We start from the raw sequence: 24,007 nt of genomic DNA, 5'->3' as shown, positions 1-24,007 counted from the left end.
CAGCGCCCCTAGTGGCAGACGCCTCTGGGCCGCCCTCTACGTGTTTTCAATTACAAGCCACAGTAAAAGTTCGTTGTACTTAGTTTAATCGCTTTGTAGCGCCTTTAAATGACTGCAAACTGTATGAAATAGCCTTTAAAGTAATTGCAGAGGCTAAACAAAATAATATCCGCCAAAACAAGCCGATTTATCGGCTTTCTTTTGAGCGAGCTGTCGCGGTCGTCGCGGCGTGGGACAGTATCGCCAGGACGGATGGTTTAACTTCCTGACGACCATTACCGTTCTTTCTTCTTGCGTGCGGTCGACAAAGGAAAGTTCACGAGTAGCATAAACACGGAACGCTGCTGGTAACTGTAAAAGGTTGCTTCAGCGGGAGCATGCCAGCGAACGCAAGAATAGCGCAGCCGACTCAGCTGACACTGCTGGCCTGGCACCGCCTTGAAAACGAGTGGAAATTTTAGATGCAACGCATCTCATTCACCCGCCTTGTCCCTGCATCCGGCGTCGGCGTTGTTGTCGGCGTCCGCCCCACCCCCATTCTCCTCGCCGCGCCAGCTGCGCTCTCCGATAGCGAACACTCTCTCGCGAGGAGCATTGGATTGGATTCGATTGGCTTAACTTGGCTTGGCTTGGCTTGGATTGGATTTGGATTGGATTGGATTAAAGTGGATTGTGTTGGATTGTGTTGCGTCATAGCCGCGACAGACGCACTGGCGCCGGCGCGTCCCCTCACCGTTATGCGCGCTATAAAACGCGGTGCCTGCGCCGCTCCGCTGCATCGTTCCAGCGCCGTTCCTCCGCTGTCCAACGCTGCAACGTGAACCCCCTATGCGTCGCATCTACACAGGGGTTCCCGCGAGGGGAGGTGGGAGTTTTTTGCTTTGTATTTTCGCCAACTAAATGATTCTTGCGTAACGTTTTACGTCGCACGATTTACGAACGGCAGCGTACTTGTATACTAGCGAGTGGGGGAAGCAATATCGTCAAATAAACAAATTAAGCGCTATTAAAGGACGCAAAACAAGCTCCAAATCACACGCCCGCTGCCTGCAAAGATGTGTACTTCTATATTTTCATAACATAACAGCCGAATACACGGCGCGGGGCCCCAAATATTTACATACGATCATCACTGACTCTGCTGGTTATCTTCTAGTGCAGGGGTCGTCGCTAACAATCTGAACGCCGACACGCCAGTTTTGTCCTCAAATGGAGTTAGGCAGCCAGACAAGAACAGATAGTTGGTCGCTTCCAGTTGAATTGTCCCTCATCTTCACACTTCACCAGATTATTGTCAAATATTATTGGCAATTCGCTATTTTTTTTTTTTTGCGTTCAAAGCCCCCCTCCCCCTCCCACCCGATTTGCCGTCCAGCCCTCCGCCGTGTCGGCTAACATGCAACTCGTCCCTACAACTCAAAACGTTGCTGACCCTCATTCTAGCCTATTAAGTGGGAACTGGGAATGAATGCTGCAAGAGAGTAATTAAGTAAAGTGAGAGCAAACAAGGAAAGCGAGCGACCTCTCAGTTCGCCCGACCACCTTGTTTTATCGACACTAATTTCGGAATCGCAAAACAGATTTCACGCTTATGACGCTCGCTGCATTTTGTCACTGAGACACGCAACAAAACGGCAAGCTAACGCTGCACCATGTATTCGTAACGGCGACGCAAACAAGCACTGTTTAATGAAAGTGCACGCATAGTGCGGAGGTATGCAAAAGAGCGGCGCACCGCAGCAGCGAGCCAGCGGTCCGCCGGACTCGCTGGCTTTTTAAAGCGCGATCATCGCCGATTGCATCCCTCTTATTTTTTGACCGCGGCTGTTGTTGAAAAGTCCTTGTCACCTAGAGTATTAGTTTAAACTAGAAGTTTCACTTCAAATGGTCAGTGAACCAGCGAGTGGGAGAGCGCCGTCACCGTCCCGGCACTTTCGTCGGCGCTGTAAACGTATTTAGCGCTGCAAAGCTTTTTCCCCTAATGCCCAGTTGATCGCCGGAAGAGACCGGACTCGTCGGGGATGGGCTGGTTACCATGTCGCAAAACAATCGAGAACATCGAGATCGTTTTGCTTCTGTCAACGCGGGATCCTATGGGACCCGCGCAGCTTTGTAGTATACCCAAGTACTGCCCGGAAGCCGCTTGCGCAGCGCCCCCTGGGTAGCGCAGGAGGCATAGAGATAATATACTGGCAGGAGGCCTATCACGCGAAAAGTCGAAGTTCTGCCATCTCGGAGAACAAAGGCGTAGGTATAGACGAAATAACGTACTAGCTGAGACTTCGATAGAAGGCCGTACGAGTCCACTGATTGCGTTCATGTATCGGCCTCGGTTGTAGGGATCTCGGCAGAATGATCAGATTCAGGGGAGGCCTTTGAAACTGCTTCGAACCGGAGCGCGAACAGTGCGTGAGATAACCAGGTTTCGCGAAAGAGTGTGCACAGTGAGGCTAGCCAGACGAAGCCGCACGAGCCCCCGGAAACAGAAAGTGTCCCTTGGGGTGCGAGCTCTAACTCGGGCGATGTTGTGGCAAATCCTGCGAACGGGACACGAGAGACGAGCGAGCAACGAAGCCAGTGCGGCGAGCGGACCAAAAGCTCTGGCGATAGCTTAGTCGAGCCGCCAACGGCCAAAGCGGGTTGTCATCACCATCGGAGGGTAAACGCAGCTGGCCGCGCCGGGCGAGGCGAACTCGACATTGCGCCCAGTCCTTGATAGATGTCATGCAATCAAGGTAGTACACAGCTGTAACTTTCACCCGCATTCCAACCCAGTGGAGGGAATGCAGTCGGGGCGAAAGCGATGGTTGAGAGGTGTCTGCTTTGAGCGGAAACGCGATTAAGAGGCATGCGTGCCTGCCGCTATGTTGGCCTTGGAGTCAGCTCCGCACTAGTTTACGGGCGTCAGCCCTGCGAAACTTGTACATGACGGGGGTAAAAGAATGCGTTTAGAATGACGAAACAAGCCGGGCGCGAAGCGCTAGTTCTAACGCTGCCGTCGTTTCCCCGTTCGGAACAGTCCGTCCCGTCATGTTGAGCTTCGGTCTCAAAAACGCGCCGCATTGCTGCTCGAAACTAATTAATTACGTGTTTCGTGGCCTGTCAGTGTACGCGCTCCCTTACCTCGGCGATGTCGCCATCTTTTCTAACACATGATAGGAGCATGTAGAGCACTTAGTCGTGTTGAACAGGCTCAAAGAAGAAGGCTTAACAGGCAAACCATGGAAGTGTCACATAGGATGCGCTGAAGTGACGTATCTACAGTGAAACCTCGATATATCGAACAGCGCGGTGCCCGCGAAATAGTTCGATATAACCATAATTCGATATATAAAATCACGTAAAAAACGAGTCATAAACTGGTACAAATCAATAAATGAACGAATTTTGCCGTAAATACTCACTTGGTGCTTCAAAGTATTTATTCTTTTGGCTTAAAGTACTACAGCAGGGTAGCCTGGCGTGTTATACACGACTTCCTCAACGTAGTCCAAACGTTCCACTAGCGACAGGGCGGTGCCTTCTATAGCGCTGCAGTAGCGGTGCGGTAGGGCCAAAACCGCTGAAGCCTCGGTCGAAGTCGGGAGCGGGGCAGTAGCAGCGCTTGCGGGTACAACCTCGGCTGCGTCTTCGTTTGTGCGCTCAGTAGTAACCTCCGCTAGGATCTCCACATCCGTCAACTCCGCCGTCGTTCCGGTGCTGTCGTGACCGCCAGCGCCACCAAAGTCATCAATGCACATGCTTCGTGGCTCAGCCCCAACACACCGCTCCAGCGGGCCCCAGGTTTCTTCAAGCTCGCATTCTTCTTTTGCACCGTCCAATTCTGCTTCGGTGCAACCGATGCGCAGCAGTCGGGAACGCCCATCGCGCCACCACTATCCTCGAGGGTACTGCGGTATAGCTCGCCGCCTGTCAACAGAGCGTGAGCGGTCTGGGTAGTCTGGGGTGGCGGAGTTGGATATACCCATTTCACGTCCGTCCCAGTTCGAAATAAAAAATTAAAAATGCATGCGATTTTCCGCGTGATATAGAAAGTGTTCGATACAGGCAATAATTCGATATACCCGTGTTCGATATATCGAGGTTTGACTGTAGCGCATGTTGTGGTGCGCGGCCGGCCGAAGCACTATGGCCGACCAACCATCATAGAGTATTTCTTTCCCTACACAACCACTTAGTCCGAGATAAGGGCTTTTTACTGCAAAGCAGTATATGTCTCACCCCCCCCCCCCCCCCACACACACACACAGTTTTCATTCCGGTGAAGCAGATTTACTCGGCGCCACTCTGATGCTCCTCCTCGCGCCACCGCCGACGCCTCTTTCACAACGGTTATCACAACGGTTATTCCCCTCGCCACCACCGATGCGTCTTTCACAAGTTGCGCAGTCAGCTGACAGCGGCCGCAGCGCCGTTATCAGATCATTGCGGAGAATCAACACCAGCGCAAATGGGTGTAACGACGCCCGAAAGCCGCCGCCAGCACCGCCGCCAAGAATGTAAGCCGGCCGTTGCTTGCCGCTTCAAATTGAACCTCGCCCACTATCTGCGCGCCCCTGCCGGTTGAAAGCATGTTGCCCACTGCAGTTGGAACGCCGGCGTGAGCACATTATTCATTAGCCTGAAAGCCATTCCGAGCAACATTGTCGCGTCGGTGGCCATCGTTGACCAGGTGGTCATAGTTCTTCTGGCGGAAGAATAGATCTTAGTCTGGTCGCATATAAAGTCTCTCTCCATTCGCCAGTGTATTTCACGCCTGATTAGGCGTCTATCCACCGTTGCCGGTTTAGGCGTGAGCGGGTTGGGGTGAAGGGGGTAGGGCATGCACGCACAGCAGGGCTTAATGCCGCTACCGATGACATACCTGTTGTGGTGGTGGGAGATTTAAACGTGGCAGTCTCATGGCTCAATGCGCCCAGTCAGCTGTCCTCCGCAATCGAGCGGTTGGGTCTGGGTAGGTGTGTTGCACAGACAATAGGATGCCTACGACTGGGCAGCGAAAGGGAAACCCATGTGTGTGTCCGTTAGTATAGAGGTCGAAGCCCTCCAGGTGTTAACTCGCTATGGGACGGACGCATGTCGCTCGCTTGGAGGAGGAAGAGAGGGAACTTTAGCGTCAGCCCAAACACAAGCCTTTCCCTTCTAAGCACCCGCGCATGACCGGTTGCCGGTTTATGCGTGCACGGGTTGTGAGAGGAGAGGGCGGTAGGGGGGGGGGGGGGGGAGAGTGCGGGCGCCCGCAGGTGTAGGTTTCATACCCTTACTGGTGACATGTCCAGTGTGTTGGCGTGAGGTTCAACGTGGCCGTCAAACAGCCCAATGCCACCGGTCGGGTGTCATCAGTGGTAGAGTGGATTATTAGATTGGTGTGTTACAAAAACAGTAAGATGCCTACGACACGGGAGGAAAAAAGAGAGCTCTACGTTTGGCCGCTAGGGTAAAGCTCGGGTCTTTTCAAAATTTCATTCAGGTAATTGGCTAGGAGGTATGCTCAGCCGTAAATTGCAAACAAACGTGTTTTGTTTCGTGCACACCATGGGGGACGTGCTGGTTTGCAGGTCATCCTTCTTCACAGAGTGGAAAGGCACTAAATTTTGGGGGGTGTTTGGCTGGATTTTACCAGCTTTATGTGAAAGATTATTCGGAAGTCGCGTATGGCCATTATTTGGAAGTCGCGTATGGCCATACGCCATCGTGATGTTGATGCCAAGCGCTCTAAGGAGTATTTTTCTGAGTTTATTCGGTTGATTATTGAAGTATGGAGGGCTCAGCCTGAGCCTCCAGAATGGTTGCCTGTGATGGAAACATTAACAAGCATGAAACAATTTTAGCTGGCTTTCTGCTACCCGAGTGTCGGCTAGCAGTTTTATCAATGTAGTGTTTTGTTGTGGGTGTTCGTATTGTCAAAGTAAGGCAATAAAGAAAAAAAAATGTCGAAATGGAGCAATCGGATAGACGCCGGCTTCAGAACGCGAGGGAACCAGGTTTGATTACGGCCACGGGAAGCGTTTTTTTCCTTACCTTCACCCGCGATTATTCATCATCATCGTCAGAGAAAGATCTCCTCTCTGCAGGGCGTATTGGCGCACTACGGCATCAGTGGGGACACTATAAGGCCGGGTTCAAACTTCTTTCGCAACTGTCGTAATATCTTTAAATAATGACGTCATTTCACGTCTCAGCCAACCGAACTGCGTGAAACGCCGTTTTTTTACGTCCATAGCGCCCGATGTGTCTGCTACGTCGGTAGTCTGAAGATGGCATAAAGCTTCGCATTAATATTTATACGTGCCATTCCTCAACGCGAATATCGGAGAAGGGTGTGTTAAAAGTGAAGAGATCCTTTCCTGTGCATTCAGACGATTTGATGCAAGATTAGCGTCGTGGCCAATTTACTCCGCTTTAGATTGAATGCACTGGCCGACTCGAAAAAGACCGACAGTTAAACGACGCGGGAAAGTATGGTCGGGTAGATAAACACCCGGGGCAAAAGTTTTCCAACAATCCGAGTTAATTTTTCCGCAACCTGAGCTGCCGTATGATGACGATTCTTCAAAGCAGGATGCCTCACTTTTGAATATAAATCACGTGCTCATCCATCACAAAGCAGAGCAAATATCGTTGACAGTCACGATCGCGTCCTAGAAAGTTTTGTCCCCGGCTGTACAACCACGCAACCTCGACTGCCTCAACCCGTATATTCGGCCCCGCAGTCGCTGGGCCTTCCCATCTATGAAATTCGTGCTGTTCGGCGCTTACAAGCATTCTCAGTTCGTTTCGGTGTTCCTACGTCTGCAGAACCCATTAGTTTCGGGCCACTGGTGCTTCGCTGCACAGAATGCTGCTGGGGAAATGACGTCACCGGTACGGTCGTCATCGGAAATCACGACGTCACAGGAAATGGTGTGCGGACGTCATTTCGGCTTCATAAAACCGAACTTACGGCCGCTTGAAGTGCTAACAGAATCGGGAACTCAGGGCAACCTTTTTGCCTTGCCGTGGCACGCTTTTCACTGGAAAAGAATCGCTGGAGGGAAATTTGGTAATGTTCCTACAGGATAACTAGCCGAACGCGACCTTGTCTATGCCTCGAGTCCTCGCTTGTGGTTTCACACGGCCAGCAATATTACTGAGTTTGTCTAAGGGACAACTCCCAAAACGACAGCAGAAGTAACTGAAAGAGCAGTCAGAATCAAACGGTACACCTGTCCCGACCAAAAATCACCGACGGCGAGCAAGGCATATATCTTCAGGTTTGCCCTGCCGAAGGGTGAGACGAAGCCACGCGAGTGCTCCCAAGCTGCGCAGGCGGCTTCTCAGCAGATTGAGTCACCTGCTTGTAGGACAGTGTTAAGGATAGGAACAAGGATAACAACGAGGCAACAAATGATTTGGCTTAGAAAGTGATGGTCACGGCACGAGGGTTGGGGAAGTCGACAACAGAGAAAGATGTTAACTTATGTCATCCGGGAGAACAGACAGAAAGATGTGCCACCAAGTTTGCTTGGTGGCACTTTTAAGATTGCTACAGGTATAATTTCATATATAGTACGTAAATTTAAAACCACAGCTCTCCCTTGCTTAGAGACTTGGAGCACCAAATACTGAACAGAGAAGGCATGTTTTTTCCAAGGCGGTGTTGGATTTTGCGTTTCGTCCTTGCATGGGTTTCAGCGAGCACAGTATTCAGGGCGAATTGCTCACTCACTCACTCACTCACTCACTCACTCACTCACTCACTCACTCACTCACTCACTCACTCACTCACTCACTCACTCACTCACTCACTCACTCACTCACTCACTCACTCACTCACTCACTCACTCACTCACTCACTCACCCACTCACTCACTCACTCACTCACTCACTGCTCTGTCCTCTCCGTTTTATCCCCATATTATGTGCACCCCTGGCCCCGGGGTTTGTGTGTGTTGAAACTTTACAAGTACAAACCGTTTGGTTGCGCTGAGGTCATATATTCGGCACTACATACACCTACAGTTAGACGCCATATCGCCTGAAAGCGCGCGCACTGCGCATGTGAACCTCCTCGACATACAGGCGCTGAACGTGGACTCCAGAGAGGAAAATGGCAAGTGTTCATAATCAAGAGCCAAAGCAACAAATACGGGCCCGGCGGATGAGTACGCAATCTATTACGCCATCTGTGACATAGCTTTGCGGTTTGTATCGGATGCCGACTCGACGGAAACACACGTGTGCGTTACTGTAATCGCACGTGTTTTTAAAGGGTGAGCGAAAGGTGAACGCTGCTTTGTCCCGCTTTCTCTCTTCTCTCCTTCAGCCTCGCTGTCATTCCAGGCTATGAGAAGAGAGTTCATACAGGTTTCGTGTATATAAAAAAGCATCTTTTTTCCAAGGATGCCTGCAAAGTGACTCAGTAGCGGAGCCATGAGCTCGGAAAACGAACCGGCGGTACCGCGGTTGAGCGGCGACAAGGGACAATCATCTCCGCCCTTGCGACGCAGGTTTCGTCGCCGGGGCTTGGCGTCGCAAGACGGGATGGCGCAGAATGGCGCGGCCTGCCTCGCGGAGCCCGCGGACAATAGGAGGACGACGACGGTGCTCATCATCGGAGCGGGCCTAAGCGGTAAGAGAGGCGCACTGCCGCCGCGCTTCTGAAAAGGCGCCTTCTTAGGTATCCGCAAGCGTCGTCTAACGAGCATACTGATGTATTCATCATCACCATCATTACGTTTGTATCCAGTGCAGGATGACGGCCTCTCTTATTAACTTGCAACTGCTCCTATCCTTCCCACTTCGAACTCATGCTTTACTGCCAAATTGTAGCTATACTTCGTCACCCGGTGGATTGCCGGTTGTCACTTCTCCCCGCAGCATGTCCAGCGAAAACTTTTTGTGTTCGCTTCGTGGTTTTTCTTAGCGGCGTGTACAAGGAGCGTAAGAAGAAAAACAAATTGAGAAAAAGAAAATAAAGGAATGAGGGGCATATTAAAATAACACTGGAAAGCAAGAACAGTGGTGTAGTGGGTGAACAAGACTGTCCGGTTATGTGTAGAAACTGCAATAGAGGCTTGTAGCACGTGCTGTTCTGCATCCAGTGGTTATATAGGTATACGCTTTCCCTCTTTTCTCTCAATATGAGCGAGAATGTGAGCTCAACATGAGTTAAATAGTTTGACACACACACACACACACGCACACACACACACACACACGCACACACACACGCACGCACACGCACACACACGCACACGCACACGCACACACACACACGCACGCGCACACACACACACACACACACACACACACGCACGCACACACACACACACACACAACGTTAACTTAAGCGCACAACATCACACGGACACAGAAGACAACGACAAGCGCTCCTACTGAATTTTATTGAATCGCGGTGAAATATATACCAGCAAAAAGAGAAGAGATACAGAAAAGGTTACGATTATACAGAGTTAGAATAACGAAATCACTTTGCGCAGTCCCATACGTGTCAGCCATTACCATGACCAGTTCTTTTTTAAGAACGCTGCCTCCTTATCTGACAGGGCTTGTCCTTGTCTTCCGTGTCCGTGTGATTTTGTGCGCTTAAGATGAACGTTATGGAATACCAACTAGCCCGAACGCAAGCCCTTCTACACACACACACACACACACACACACACACACACACACATATATATATATATATATATATATATATAGGAAGAAATGCCGGCAGTCTACAACGCCAAAGAAGGCATAGGGGAATGGTTAGAATATTTTTTACCGTTAGTGACGTTACATTATTATTTATTATTATTAATTACGTGAGAAAGAAAGAAAGAAAAACACGCGCCCAGAGTGGGGGCCGAACCCACGCCTTTCGATTAGATCTCGAATGCCTTACCAATTCGGCTATCTGGGCGACTGTGTTCCGCTTCACTTTCTGGGGTATTTATATATACTACAACTGTATCTGACGCTTGATGGTGGTAGCCAGCGCCACTCAGACTACACGGGGAGAAGGGGACCTTCTTTTCAACCCCCGGGGCGTGACGCGAACGTCTACAGCCTGTCATAAGCGGGTAACTGGCGGGAAACCCTCTTATGCTACCTTGGCATCAAGGCTGCCAGAACCGAGGCCCTCGCTAAGCTTTCGCATGATAATAGAGTTTGTAAATGAGGGGCTCGTTAGAAAATACAGGAAGAAATGCCGGCAGTCTACAACGCCAAAGAAGGCATAGGGGAATGGTTAGAATATTTTTTACCGTTAGTGACGTTACATTATTATTTATTATTATTAATTACGTGAGAAAGAAAGAAAGAAAAACACGCGCCCAGAGTGGGGGCCGAACCCACGCCCAGAGTGGGGGCCGAACCCACGCCAGAGTGGGGGCCGAACCCACGGGGGCCGAACCCACGAACCCGAACCCACGCCATCAATGTTCCCTTCCCTCTCACCGGCCTCGCGGAAACGTGGTACAATAATAACGAAACCCGCAATAATACATGGTCCTCCTTCCGCTCTAACTTCATCGAAGTCTTCGGGCGCCCTACGGTGAGGAAGCTTCGTGCCGAGCAGCGCTTACGCGGGCGAGCAGAGCAGGCTGGGGAGACGTTCACTAGCTGCATAGAGGATGTCATCGACCTGTGCAAGCGCGTCGACTCCTCCATGACAGAAACAGAGAAGGTCCGACACATCTTGAAGGGAGTTGATGACGACGCTTTCCAGATGTTACTAGCCAAGGACCCCCGAACTGTCGCTTACTTCGTCCGCCTGTGCCACAGTTTCGACGAGCTGCGCAAGCAGCGAGCCCTCACTCGGCAAGCTTGTGTTCGGGAGCAGCCCGTGTCAAGTGTGGAGGCAGTGTATGAAGTGGACCCTACGCTGTTTTAATCGAATCAAAGATTTCATTCGCCAACAGGTGGCCCGCCAAGTCTCCCTCCTCCCTTGCATCTCAGACCCGCCTACCACCCTGGCGCCTTCTCTTCAGTATGTGATTAAGGAAGAGGTCGCTGAGGCACTACCATCGGCTCAGCATAACCTGCCCGTAGCTGCGCCCCTCACTTACGCCTCGGTAGCAGGACAGCTATCGCACCAGCCTGCTTCGTTCTCTCGCCGAACTATGCCCACCTGCCGCTTCCTTTCCTGCCGCTTCCTTTCCGCCAGCGCCCTGTGCCCCGGCTGCATTACCAGCACGACCGCCGATAAGCCCGGTGAGCAGTCTCCCGATAACGTGTGAGTGGCGCACGCACGCAGGGCAATCGTCCGATTCGTTTTGCATGTGGAACGCCAGGGCATGTCGCTCGCTACTCAGGCACACTCTACCACATCGTCTGGGAGTGCGACCGAAACCCCGACCTTCTCCCCATTCCCAACCCTTCCCGGGAGCAGTGGGAGAGCATGTTGTCCAGCTCGAGCGTCGACGACCAGGTGATCTTGGTTGACCGAGCGGACAGAGCCAGGGCTGTCCATGGACTTCCGGACTAGGAAGCCGCCCAACAATTATTTTTGCTCATTAAAGCTTTTTCTCTCTCTCTCGCTACTGTCGCCGCCGCATATTGCCGCACGCCACCAGCTATCCCCAGGCACCTTTTTACGGAACCCCTTACTTTCCGCCGTATGCCCCTCAACAAGTGCAGTACAATTTGCCCTCTGAGCCGACTGAACGTCCAACTTTCACTGGCCGCCGTTCAGCTTCTCCACGTCGCCGTTCGGTGTCTCCCATGTGTCGCCGCCCTACTGATGCCGAAGAGGAAAACTAAAATCCGCAGTTCCGGAGGCAAGAACTGCGTTGTCATCGAATCCTAGAAGTCCTCATTTCTCGCCTAAAAATCTTATCGACGTAATTGTGTGAGGTGTCCCTACCCTTGCTCTCATCGACACTGGAGCCGCTGTTTCTGTCATTCACGCCTACCGCTGCCGTTCTATTCGAAAATTAATGACGCCTCTTCCTGGACTCTCGTTACGCACCGCCAATTGACAGCCCATTAATCCGCTAGCCGCCTGCACTGCTCGTGTCGTCAACAAAGCACAATTCGTACACCATCGAATTCATCGTGCTGCCATCTTGCTCTCACGACATCATCCTCGGGTGGGACTTACTTTCCCACAATAACGCAGTCTAATTGTTCCCGTGCTGATGTCGAGCTTTCTTCTGTTCTTTTCGGCGGTTCTTGTCATGCCCCTACGAAATTACTCGCCGCTGAAGACACCGACGTCCCGCCCAGCTCCTCCGTCATCGTGCCCCTAGCTGTGCTTTACCTCTGTCCCCGACGCCACTGTTTTGTTTACGCCTTCCGACACTTTCTTCCGCCGCAAATGCCTTCCGCTGCCTTCCGCCGTTTTAACTGTTCGTGATGACGCCACCACCATGTTGGTGACCAATCCGTCAGCGACCCCGTGCGCTCTTCTACAGGGAGAAACACTTGGCTTCGCAGAGCTTGTAGATCCTCGTCAAGTTGTTGGCGTAGCAGGTGATCTTTACCATCTTGAGATGAGTGAACTGAGTGCTTCTCCATGTTCGCCCGAACTATTGCCATTCGATGCCTTTGTCCACTGCATCGACGTCAATCTGGATGCAACCCAACGAGAAGGTCTTACTTTATTGCTTTCGAAGTTTCGTCCTTCCTTTGATTGCGCGCAAACCTCGCTGGGCCGCACGTCTACTGTTACGCACTCAGTCGACACCGGATCGCATGCCCCACTTCGACCGCGCCCATATCGTATGTCTCCGACAGAGCGGCGAACCATTGAAGACCACGTCACGGATATGCTTCAACGAGGTGTTGTTCATCCCTCGAAGAGTCCGTGGGCTTCACCAGTGGTTGTTGTTAAGAAGAAAGACGGCTCTATTCGGTTTTGCGTTGATTATCGCCGCTTGAATACCATCACAAGAAAAGACGTGTACCCTCTTCCGCGTATCGACGATGCGCTGGACTGTCTGCAGGAAGCGGAATTTTTCTCATCACTCGACTTACGCTCCGGGTACTGGCAAGTCCCCATGGCCGAGTCTGATCGCGCAAAAACGGCATTTGTATACCCCAGACGGCCTTTACGAATTCAACGTTATGCCGTATGGGCTTTGCAACGCCCCCGCCACGTTCGAAAGAATGATGGACAGTCTCCTCCGTGGCCTCAAGTGGAAGACGTGCCTCTGTTACCTGGATGACGTAGTCGTTTTCTCTCCAGATTTCGAGACACACCTGATTCGCCTAGAACAAGTCCTGACTTGCCTTGCGAACGCTGGGCTGCAGCTCAACCTCAAAAAATGCCACTTCGCCGCACGCAAGCTTACCATCCTCGGTTATGTCATTTCCAAAGACTGCATCAGCCCCGACGCGACAAAGCTTCGAGCCGTTGCAAAGTTCCCGAAGCCGACCACACTGAAGGCGCTTCCTTCGGAGCTTCATTGGGCTGTGCTCGTATTTTGGACCGTTTGTTCGCAACTTTGCGACCATCATTTCGCCTCTCACCAAGCTCCTCGGTAACGACAGCGGCATTTCTGCTTGGTCACCTTCCTGCGACGAGGCGTTTGCGACACTGCGTCGTTTGTGGACATCCCCGCCTATATTACGGCACTTTGACCCGTCGGCCCCAACAGAAGTGCACACTGATGCGAGTGGGATTGGCCTTGGTGCCGTGCTCGCCCAGCGGAAATCCGGCTGTGAGGAATATGTTGTTGCGTACGCGAGTCGGGCACTGGCGAAAGCAGAAACAAATTACTCCGTCACTGAGAAGGAATGTTTGGCCATATATATGGGCGCTGGGGAAGTTCCGCCCGTACTTGTATGGTCGCCCATTTGACGTGGGGACCGATCACCACGCGCTTTGTTGGCTCGCCTCCCTGAAGGATCCTTCGGGTCGTCTTGGGCGGTGGGCTCTTCGTCTGCAAGAATATGATATCCGCGTGGTTTACCGTTCCCGCCGTAAGCATTCGGATGCTGACACACTCTCCAGCTCTCCAATGCCGGCTGACGTGTCTCACCTTACCACAGCGGACTGTAGCTTGTCGTCTCTCAGTGTCACCAACATGACTGCCGAGCAGCGTAAGGACCCATGGATAGCTTCCATCATCGGCGTCCTGTCTGGTCCTTCAGCTACCGGAGCACCCAGGTCACTGCAGCGACAAGCCTCTCACTACCAACTGCGTGAAGAGCTTCTTTATCGTCGGAACTACAACTCGGACGGTCGGAAGTGGCTTTTAGTTATCCTACGCCATATGCGTGCAGACATCTGCGCCGCCTTTCATGCCGACCCGAGTTGCGCGCACGCTGGCGTCTTCAAAACGTACGAGCGACTCCGCCTACGTTACTATTGGAGGGGCATGTATAACTACGTGCGGAAGTACGTGCGCTCGTGTCCGGAATGTCAACGCCGCAAGTCACCGCCTACTCGCTATACGGCCCCGTTGCAACCACTACCGTGCCCCGCGAAACCCTTTGATCGCGTTGGCATCGATATGAACGGGCCACTGCCTTTAACGGCCGCCGGTAACAGGTGGATAATTGTTGCGGTAGACCGCATCACAATGTACGCCGAAACACCTGCCTTGCCGGCATCCACGGCTCGTGACGCGCCACTTTTCTTTTACGTCACTTTGTCCTTCGCTACGGAGCACCTCCGGAACTTTTGAGTGATCGAGGCCGCGTTTTCCTATCGGACGTTGTGAAAGCTCTACTCGCCGAACGCCACGTTGTTCACCGCATCAGCTCCTCGTACCACCCGCAAACCAATGGGCTCACACTGCGGTTCAACCGCACCTTGGGAGATATGCTTTCAATGGACGTGTCGTCGGATCACTCCAATTCGGACCTCGTACTTCCGTTCATAACTTATATAACACGGTTACGCAGACAACGACAGGATCTTCTCCGTTTTTCCTACTTTATGGACGCGAGCCGACCTGTACACTGGACACCATCCTACCTTACAACCCTGACGCCACAGAATTTGAACCGGTTTCGCAACTAGCGCAGCACGCTGAAGTATGTCACCAACTCGCTCGTTCCTTTACAACTGCAGATCAACAGCGTTAGCCGTGACGATTGACCCACTCCTCCGATATTTGACCCGGGCTCGCATGTCTGGCTCTGGGTGCCCTGCCCAGCACCGGGTCTATCCTCAAAACTTCTAGCCAAGTATCACGGCTCTTACAAAGCCATCGCCCGCACTTCGCCCGTAAACTACATTGTGGAACCAGTCACCGCCTCCTCTGACCTTCGCCGCAGAGGGCGTGAAACAGTCCACGTTCAACGACTGAAGCCCTACTACGACCCCCTGGTGTCGTCCTCACCCTAAGTCGCCAGGTTGGATCCTTTTCACCGGGGGCGATTGTAGCCGTATGACGACGTTCAACGAACTTACACAGTTCCACCGCTTGGCTCGAACGACTCTCCCACCACCGCACCCGGGGCTGAACCGAGCGGAGGCGGTGCTGTTCAGACAACTGCAGACTGGGTCCTTACCCACCCCAGTGTTGATGAAATATGTGTACCCGCAAATGTATGCGAGTGATGTGTGCCGCGTGTGCCAGCGGGAGAGGGCCACCCTAACGCACATCCTGTGGGACTGCACCAAGTTCCCCCACGAAGCGTCGACAAGTACAACGATTCCGCCGCGGCTCGCGGCTGCGGCGAAGTGCTATGACCAAGAAATCCAAACCTGGGCCATCCAGCAGGTCTCGGCGGCTCTTGAAAGACAAAGGCCGAGCGAAACCGCCGGGACGTCGCCCCCAAGGGCGACCGAACGCGGGAGTAGCACGCGCCGTAGTCGAGTAAAGACCACCCGCTGAGAAGACGTAAGGGCCCGCGTCGCGGCGCCATTTAATGGTGGTGTCGGTCTGCAGGCGACAAAATAAAGTTGCTTCTATCTATCTGTAGCAAGGCTAATCAGCAGCTCTTGCAACGCCATCAGCTTATGGGGGATGCGCCGCATCAAGAAAGAGTGCCATGCGATCGTGGCCAATCTATGCACGACGGTATACGCGCACGCTGGTAGCAGCGGAAGAAGTACGGCAGAAGGTGCTCGGCGCGCGAGTTCGGCCATCGTCTGTACGCTTGTACCTACGCTAGCCTTGCTTCTGCTCCTGCCAATAAACGATGTTCGGTCAACTACCGGAGGGTCAACTATATCCAAGGGCACATGGAACGCGCCTGATACTTCTGTATCCAATCCACCTTGCACTCCGTCTGCTTCTCACGACCATTATCATCATAACGTCGTACGTCATATGTTTCTCATACCCATCCACATAATCATTCCCTGTGCTAGAGTCCTGGCTGCCTGTCGGAATAAACGCGCTGTGTCGATTGTCTCTCCGGCGCCCTTCCTGTGTGACGGCTGCCCTTGACGCGTCTCTCAATATATTTGTAACGTGGCGGCAGATGACACGAACTATGTAGCGATGAAGCGATGTATTTACATAATGGGGAAGAACTATTTACATCAAGCCATAACCGAGCCCGCGCTGGCCGTGCCGCGCACACAGCTCTTCGTCGTCATCATCCTTGGTGGTGGCCTGCGGCGATTTTCCGCCACGTCCCGTGACAATCTTATATATATATATATATATATATATATATATATATATATATATATATATATATATATATATATATATATAGGGAGCAGTAGAACTTTGAAGATGGTAGAGAACACAAGAGAAGAAAAACTTCGGACAAGGTAAAAGCACGATTGTGGCCTACGTTTCAGCAAAGAGAACTTGCTTTCCTCGGGGCTTGCTTTCAAGCAAAGGGGAGGTTGTTGTGGGTCATAGAAACAGATGAAGAATTTTTTGAGTCAGAAAGAAAGTGGTGAAAAACTGCCCGCCGGGTGGGATCCGAACCCACGAGCTCCAGAATACCGGTCTGGTACGATAACCACTACGCTAACGGCGGGGCTGTTTCCCCACCACTTTCCCGGGTATTTATGTTAAGGTATTTTTTTGTTTCCTGCACTAGTGGGTGGTTGCCAGCGCCACTCGGACTACTCGGGCTGAAGGGGACCTTTTTAACCCCCGGGCCGTGACTCGTGTGTCTACGACATGTCGAGAGTGGTCGACCAGCGTTGAACCCTCTTAAGCTAACCTTGGCACCAAGACTGCCAGAACAGAGGCCCTCGCTAATCATGTAGCGAATCAGAAATGGGAAATGAGGGGCTCGGTGAAATAAGACAGAAAATAAGGGTTGGCAGTCAAGAAAACCTCGAAAAGCAAAGGGGAGGTTGTGGTGGGTCATAGAAACAGATGAAGAATTTTTGAGTCAGAAAGAAAGTGGTGCAAAAATGCCCGCCGGGTGGGATCCGAACCCACGACCTCCAGAATACCGGTCTGGTGCGATAACCACTACGCTACCGGCGGGGCTGTTTCCCCACCACTTTCTCGGGTATTTATGTTAAGGTATTTTTTGTTTACTGCACTAGGGGGTGGTGCAGGAAACAAAATCAGCGCGTATGGCTTGTTACAAGACGCATTTAATAAACAGATTGCCCGGCTGAGCAATGCGGGATTCTCTTCTGCGGTTGTTTCTGGCGTTTGCGAAGCACTTCTGCAAAAATTTAAACGAAAACCGAAGGAAGGTGAGATGCAAAAGAAAATAGAAAGAAAGAAAGTTCACGTTATCCCGTATTGGCACAGGATCTCCCATAACCTCAAAAAAGTTGCTCAAAGGTACGACGTCAATGTGGTGTTTAGCGCGCCCTGCAAAGTGGCGAAGTTTTGCCCTATGATGACGCAAAGGAAGCGGCAATCGTGCTCCAAGAACCACGGCGAATTATACACAGAATGCACCATGGGAGTTGTCTACGAGATTCCCATGAGTTGTAACAAGTGTTATATTGGTCAAACAGGCAGATGTTGCAACGACAGAGCGCGCGAGCACTGTTGGGCAGTAAAGAACAACGCTGGGGGCCACATGGCTGAGTACTGCAAAAGGTGCACTCTGCAGGGTACAAACTGCACTCAGCTCTTCAAACAGGCCACGTTCTTAAAATGGGTCAGAGATAGGCAAGAAAGAGAGATTGTGGAGGCGTACTTCATTCACAAGGCAGGAAACAAGTGCATCAGTACACCGTCGGTCGCATTATCACTTTTTTTTCATGACGTCAGAACAGTGTATTTAACCTAGGGTTTTTCACTAATAAAGTTTAGTTGGAAGTGGCGCCTTGTCTGTGTCTACGTGTTTCTCCTGGTCCCCGTTGTTTAGCGCCTCAAATTTATTCAGCAGGTTTAACTGTATGCATGTATATATATGCGTGTGTATGTATGTATGTATGTACGTATGTATGTATGTATGTATGTATGTATGTATGTATGTATGTACGTACGTATGTATGTGTAGGCAGGGCTGGCCATCGCGTAAAGTGGCGAGCCGCCCGCACCCAGATATGTTGCACAGCGCCTGTGGCCGACGGGCCAGGGGCGCGGAGAAAAGAGACGCAGACGCAGTGCTGGTGTTCGAGCGTGGAAACCCACTTCGTCCTCTTCTTTACTTATCATACAACACATCAGCGTGTCGATGACGATGGTGCAGCTGCGAATGCTAATGTATGTATGTATGTATGTATGTATGTATGTATGTATGTATGTATGTATGTATGCATCTATGTATGTATGTATGTCACTCGAATCAGCGAGAAATGTTGCTGATAAGCCCATTCCATATGGTTTACGACCCACTGGAAATTTGAGGGAAAGTGATTGGTGAGGGTAAGAGGAGTGTAGAGGTGGAATGGGAGGAAGGAACGTGGTATATATATAGACAGTACGGGAACAAGAAAGCGTCCTTTCGTGTCCCCGTTTGTGTGCGCTATTTGTCAAGATGCATCAACTCCAACTGGGCCGGCTTGCAGTTATGAAAGCTACTGTGCTTCCACCGAGCGACCTATACTTACTAGCACCCGAAACGATACATTGCCGCATGGGCGAGCGCGTGGAGGAAGTGTCAGGTGTAGCATGAATGTGCAGCCACACGCGGCGGGGATAAAGTCTTGGGGCCGTTACTATAGCAAAGGAAAACCTCCGACGATGGCTTCTTCTGGTCAGCCGGCAGTTATCCAAGCGCTGGAGTGCGGCGGGACAAATTCTGGGGCTTACGTCACATTCGCCAAATAGCAACGACTTTTCGCCATGCACAACGTTAGCTGCTTTAGAGACTTACTTCCGGCACTTGCAACGACGATGATAGGTGGCTACCAAACTTGGATCTTCCTGCACTATTATAAACGGCTGGCTGAAACGAACATTCAATTGAATAAGACATGAGTATACATAGCAAGTCTTCAAAAGTTGATTTATTTCGCCGCGTTAGTTTCTTTAACTCCCAACGCTTCATTTATTTTTTTTTCCTTGTTGTGTTTTGCGTCCTCACGGGGCGAAAAAAAAAAACAGGACTATCGGCGGCCAAGCTTTTGACGGACCGTGGCGTCGACGTGACGGTCCTCGAGGCTCGAGACAGGGTGGGTGGTCGCACTTTCACCGTCAAGGTGAGGCACGCCCCTCTAAGTTCTCGGCCTTTTGTCCAACAGAATGCGCAAGTGAACGGCGCTGCGCTTACAAAGCCACTCAGGAAGACAACGGAGTATGCATTTTTAATAATAATAATAATACCTATTGATGGCGTGAGTGCAATACAATACAAGAGACGGGCCTGCCAAAGCCGCAGTGGGCTTGAACGGCAGTGCCTGGCAGACGGCAACAGAGCCATCAGTAGCAACTAATTAGCACGAAAACAACAATGAAATAAAATATCGGAAACATTACAGGATTCCGATCACGCATTAATGTGTCTAAGAGCCTTTCTGAGACTACGTTTCGTTTTAACTTCTAGTATGCAGGGGGGAGTGAATTAAACATTGCAGGGACATAGTAGTTACGGAGTGTTCTACCGTATCTTGTATTGCAGTGGGGTGTAACATAATGATTTTTAGGTCTCAGGGAACGAGCAGGCACGTGGGAAATTTTGTAGTGACTGTACCATAAATGGTTTAAGACAACGGTTTCGAACAGCAGAGAATTGAAATCTGGTAATGACAAGATTTTTAACACATCGGACTTGGGAGAAAGATCATAAGCAACACTTTTCAGGATACCACGAAGCATGGAATCGACCCGGTTTACCAAATGTTGGGCGCCATGACCATATATAGATATTCCATGCCGGACTACACAGTATCATAGGGCATGAACTACGGGCATTCGGATAGACAATGGCATGTAGAACTTAATATTGTAATTTGTCGCGCAGACATCTGGATAGACGATTTTGGCGAGCAACTATAGGTTGCCGTCAGCGTTGCCACACTAGAGCGACTACATAAGTTACGCAGGTATACACATAACTACTTATGACTGCCCTTTCTGCCCTGTGGCGAGGAAAAACTATAATTTCACTGGATTAACAATTCGCGTCGTAAACAAAAAGACACAGTTGGTGGTATACGCCACTTGCGAGGTTTTCCGCGAGCTCACCAATTTGACCGGAAGCGTGTTCGGATTCGCTTGGCTTTCAGTTGTTTCACGTGCTTCCAGCTGTTAAACTGGGTATGGGTGTTTTGCCGTTACCAAACCTGGCGTTCCGTGACATTTAGGGGCGCTGGTTCTAAGGTCTACCTGTTTTAGAGCGCAGCTGTTACGAGCCTGTCGTGGTATTGAGATTGTCACGATTTAGCCCCTCGTTCGTGAACCTGGGAGGGAAGGGGTACCCTCCAGCCGAGAGACGACATGGAGCGTGCTGGTGGTGACGGTGACTGACCGCGAGCAGCCGTGCTCGGCGGTGTTTATTCTCCGGCCACCCACAATGTTGCCCACCGAGCCTGGTGGGGCCACTGAACTTAGCGGCCAACGAATATCAGGGTTGGGGGGCGCCACAAACTTGTCACACCAATCACCCCCAAGTTTGTTTGTCCTACACAACACGAAACAACACCTGTCACCCCAGCGAGTAAGTCTGGCGGTCTCCATAGTCTCGCACTCCGCCTGAGGACAGGTGTCGATGCAGGTTTGGCAGCATCAGGTGCCGCTTGTGTCACCCTCGCACCGTCCGCCAGCCTTGCAGGTGTCGCAGGACTTGCACGTGGCGCCACAGTGGTGCGAGTAGAACCAGCCCCTGGTGCTGTGCTGGCAGCGGTCGGTGTAGTTGGCTCCCCTGCCTGCTGGCTTCTTGAAGGGGCGGCTTAGGTTGCCAGGCGAGGCCTCACATGGTCCACGTGCCGGTGCCACGTGGTCCCGTCCGACATGCGAACAAGCAGTGATGACGCACTGGCAGGAGAGACCACATGCCCGGCAGACCAGCGTGGACCAGGCCGGAAGTTCCTGGCCAAGACCGGAGCCCCAGACTCCGGCAAAGGCCCAGGACGGCAACCTCGGTCAGCCGCCAGCTTCTGCTTGAGCTGCTTCAGGAGCGCTCTGGACCGGAGATCGGGGTGGAACACGACCAACGGTGTCTTCACCATCCGGCCCAACAGGAGCTCACAGGGGGCACGGCCCGTGACATCATGGGGTGTGGTCCGGTACTGGAACAGGACCCGGGCAACCTGCGTCCGGAAATCCCCAGCCTTGCTCTTCTTGAGCTTGTCCTTCCTCGTTTGCACGACCCGCTCGGCAGCACCATTCGACGCAGGGTGGTACGGCGGAACCATCATCCGACGGATTCCGTTCTTCGTCAGCCAGGCCAGGTACTGTTCACTGGCGAAAGTGGGACCGTTGTCGGACACGATGACGTCCGGCAACCCCTGGGCTGCGAAGACTTGCCGCAGCGCCGCAATGGTTGCTCCTGCCGAGGGAGTGGTGACCGGCAGCACCTCCACCCACTTGGAGAAGGCGTCCACCACCACCAGGAAGTAGTGGCCCTTGAAGGGCCCCCCGAAATCCACGTGCAGGCGGGACCAGGGTCTCTACGGGAACGGCCAGGGGGTGATCTCCACATGGCGCGAGGCTCGCTGGTTCTCCTGGCAGACTTGGCAGCTCTGCACCATGCGAGCAATGTCCTGGTCCAGGCCAGGCCACCAAACGTGGGACCGGGCCACCATCTTGGTCTTCTCCACGCCTGGATGACCCGCGTGCAGCAACTGCAGGACCCTGGATCGCAGGCTCTGTGGAATCACCACCCTGGCAACCCACAGCACGCAGCCCTGCTGCAGGCTCAGCTCGGCGGCCTTGTGGCTGTACGTCCGCTCAGCCAACTCCTCCCCTCGGGACACCGCCTTGACCACCTTGGACAGGACTGGGTCCTGGCAGGTCGCTTGCGACACTGCCGATCTGGACAGCACCTCCGGGTAAGCCTGCTCCAGCATGAACACTTCGGCAGGTTCAGGAACACCAGCAGGCACCTCTGGCAGGGGCAGTCGGCTCAGGGCATCAGCAGGTGCCAGGTCCTTTCCCGGATGGTAGACCAGCCGGTAGTTTTAGGCCGCGAGCCTCAAGGCCCAGCGCACCACTCGAGGCGATGCCTGCACTGGGACCGCCTTGTCAGGCCCCAGCAGTCCCAGCAGCGGCTTGTGGTCTGTGACCGCCTCGAACTTCCGGCCCCAGAGGTACTGGTGGAAGCGCTTGACCCCGAACATGAGGGCCAGGCCTTCCTTGTCCAGCTGGCTGTACCGCTGTTCTGCAGCATGGAGCCGACGGGACGCAAACGACACAGGGTGTTCCTGGCCATTCTCCCGGTGGACCAGGACAGCTCCCACGCCGTACGGCGACGCATCTACAGTAAGGACGACAGGCTTGGCCGGATCGAAGTGCACCAGCACCAGAGCCTTGGTGATCAGCTCCTTGCTGCGCTGGAAGGCCAAGTCCTGCTCCTTCTTCCAGGTCCACCGCTGTCCATCTCGAAGCAGAAGATGCAGCGGCTGCAGATGCGACGACAGGTTCGGCAGGAAGCTACTGTAGAAATTGATGAGGCCGAAGTAGCTCTTCAGCTCTTTCTTGTTCTAGGGCTTAGGCGCCTTGAGCACAGCCTCAAACTTGCGGGGTGTCGGGGCTAGGCCTGCCTGGGAAATGACGTGGCCCGGGTACTCAACGCTGGGGGCCATGAAAATGCATTTCTCCAGCTTGAGCTTCAGCCCAGCATCCTGCAATCGTGCCAGGAGCTGTGTAGGTTCTGCAGGTGGTCCTCGTCATCTGTACCGGTCATCAGGATGTCGTCCAAGTACACCGCCACGTGCCTCATGCCCCTGAACAGGTTGTACATCTCCCTCTGGAGAATGACAGGAGCTGAGGCCACGGTAGGCGCGTGTACTGGAAGAGTCCCAACGTTGTCGATGTGGTGACATACTTCCGGGACGACTCCTGGAGCAGCAGCTGCTGGTACGCATCTCTGAGGTCGAGCTTGGTGAACTTCTGTCCCCCGGACAGCGCTGACCGGAGATCTTCAATACGGGGCAGCAAGTACTTTTCCACGGTAGCGACGGGGTTGATGGTGACCTTGAAGTCCCCGCAGATCCCTACACTGCCGTCTTGCTTCAGGACTGGCACGATGGGAGCAGCCCACTCCGAAGATTTGACGGGCATCAGGACCTCGTCTCGCTGCAGCCGTTGCAGCTCCTGGGTGACCCCGTCCTTCAAAGCGAACGGCAGCGGGCGCGGCTTAAAAAACAGGAGCTTGGCTCCCTCTTGCACATGAATGCTCGCCGCCGTGCCGGCGAATGTGCCCACCCTGGGCTGGAACAGGGCCTTGAACTTGGTCAGGAGGCTCGGGACGTCTTCCATCGCACGCACTGCTTCCTGGTACTCCGGCAGCCGCACACCGAAAGCCTGGATCCAGTTCCGGCCCAGCAGCGTCGGTGACGGCCCCTTGGTCAGGTACAGGGGGAGGGTGGCCTCCCTGTCGCGAAGGCGAACGCTGACCTGTGCTTGACCCTCGACTTGGGCGATCTGTCCAGAGTAGCTGCGCAGCATGACGCCCGACGCCTCGACGGCCACGCCAGGGAAGGTGCGTCTGAAGGCTTTCCCAGCCATGACCGACACACTGGCCCCCGTATCCAGCTTCATGGGAATGGGGCCCCCGCAGACTTCGACGGTCAGCATGTATG

The 24,007-nt window shown here is 52.8% G+C and overlaps 1 protein-coding gene and 1 non-coding gene across 2 annotated transcripts in view; one reads left to right on the top strand and one right to left on the bottom strand.

Annotated features, from left to right (window-relative positions):
• Positions 1 to 8,523: 8,523 nt before the first annotated feature.
• The window catches only part of LOC144168458 (amine oxidase [flavin-containing] B-like), a 39,136-nt gene continuing 23,652 nt past the window's right edge, over positions 8,524 to 24,007 (top strand). Inside the window, exons 1-3 of the mRNA XM_077697439.1 lie at positions 8,524 to 8,611; positions 10,584 to 10,838; positions 19,371 to 19,465. Of these exons, the coding sequence (XP_077553565.1) occupies positions 8,524 to 8,611; positions 10,584 to 10,838; positions 19,371 to 19,465 (438 nt within the window). The remainder of the gene's footprint in view (positions 8,612 to 10,583; positions 10,839 to 19,370; positions 19,466 to 24,007) is intronic.
• Positions 17,270 to 17,342, bottom strand: Trnat-ggu (transfer RNA threonine (anticodon GGU)). Its single transcript has one exon. It is a non-coding gene; the product is annotated as a tRNA-Thr (tRNA).

The sequence above is a fragment of the Haemaphysalis longicornis genome, unplaced genomic scaffold (genome assembly GCF_048455015.1).
Source record: "Haemaphysalis longicornis isolate Haplotype H1 unplaced genomic scaffold, Haemaphysalis longicornis Haplotype H1 scaffold_2, whole genome shotgun sequence".
Taxonomy (NCBI): domain Eukaryota; kingdom Metazoa; phylum Arthropoda; class Arachnida; order Ixodida; family Ixodidae; genus Haemaphysalis; species Haemaphysalis longicornis.
Note: the sequence above shows the minus strand (reverse complement) of the source record. Positions and strands in the feature narration are given on the sequence as shown.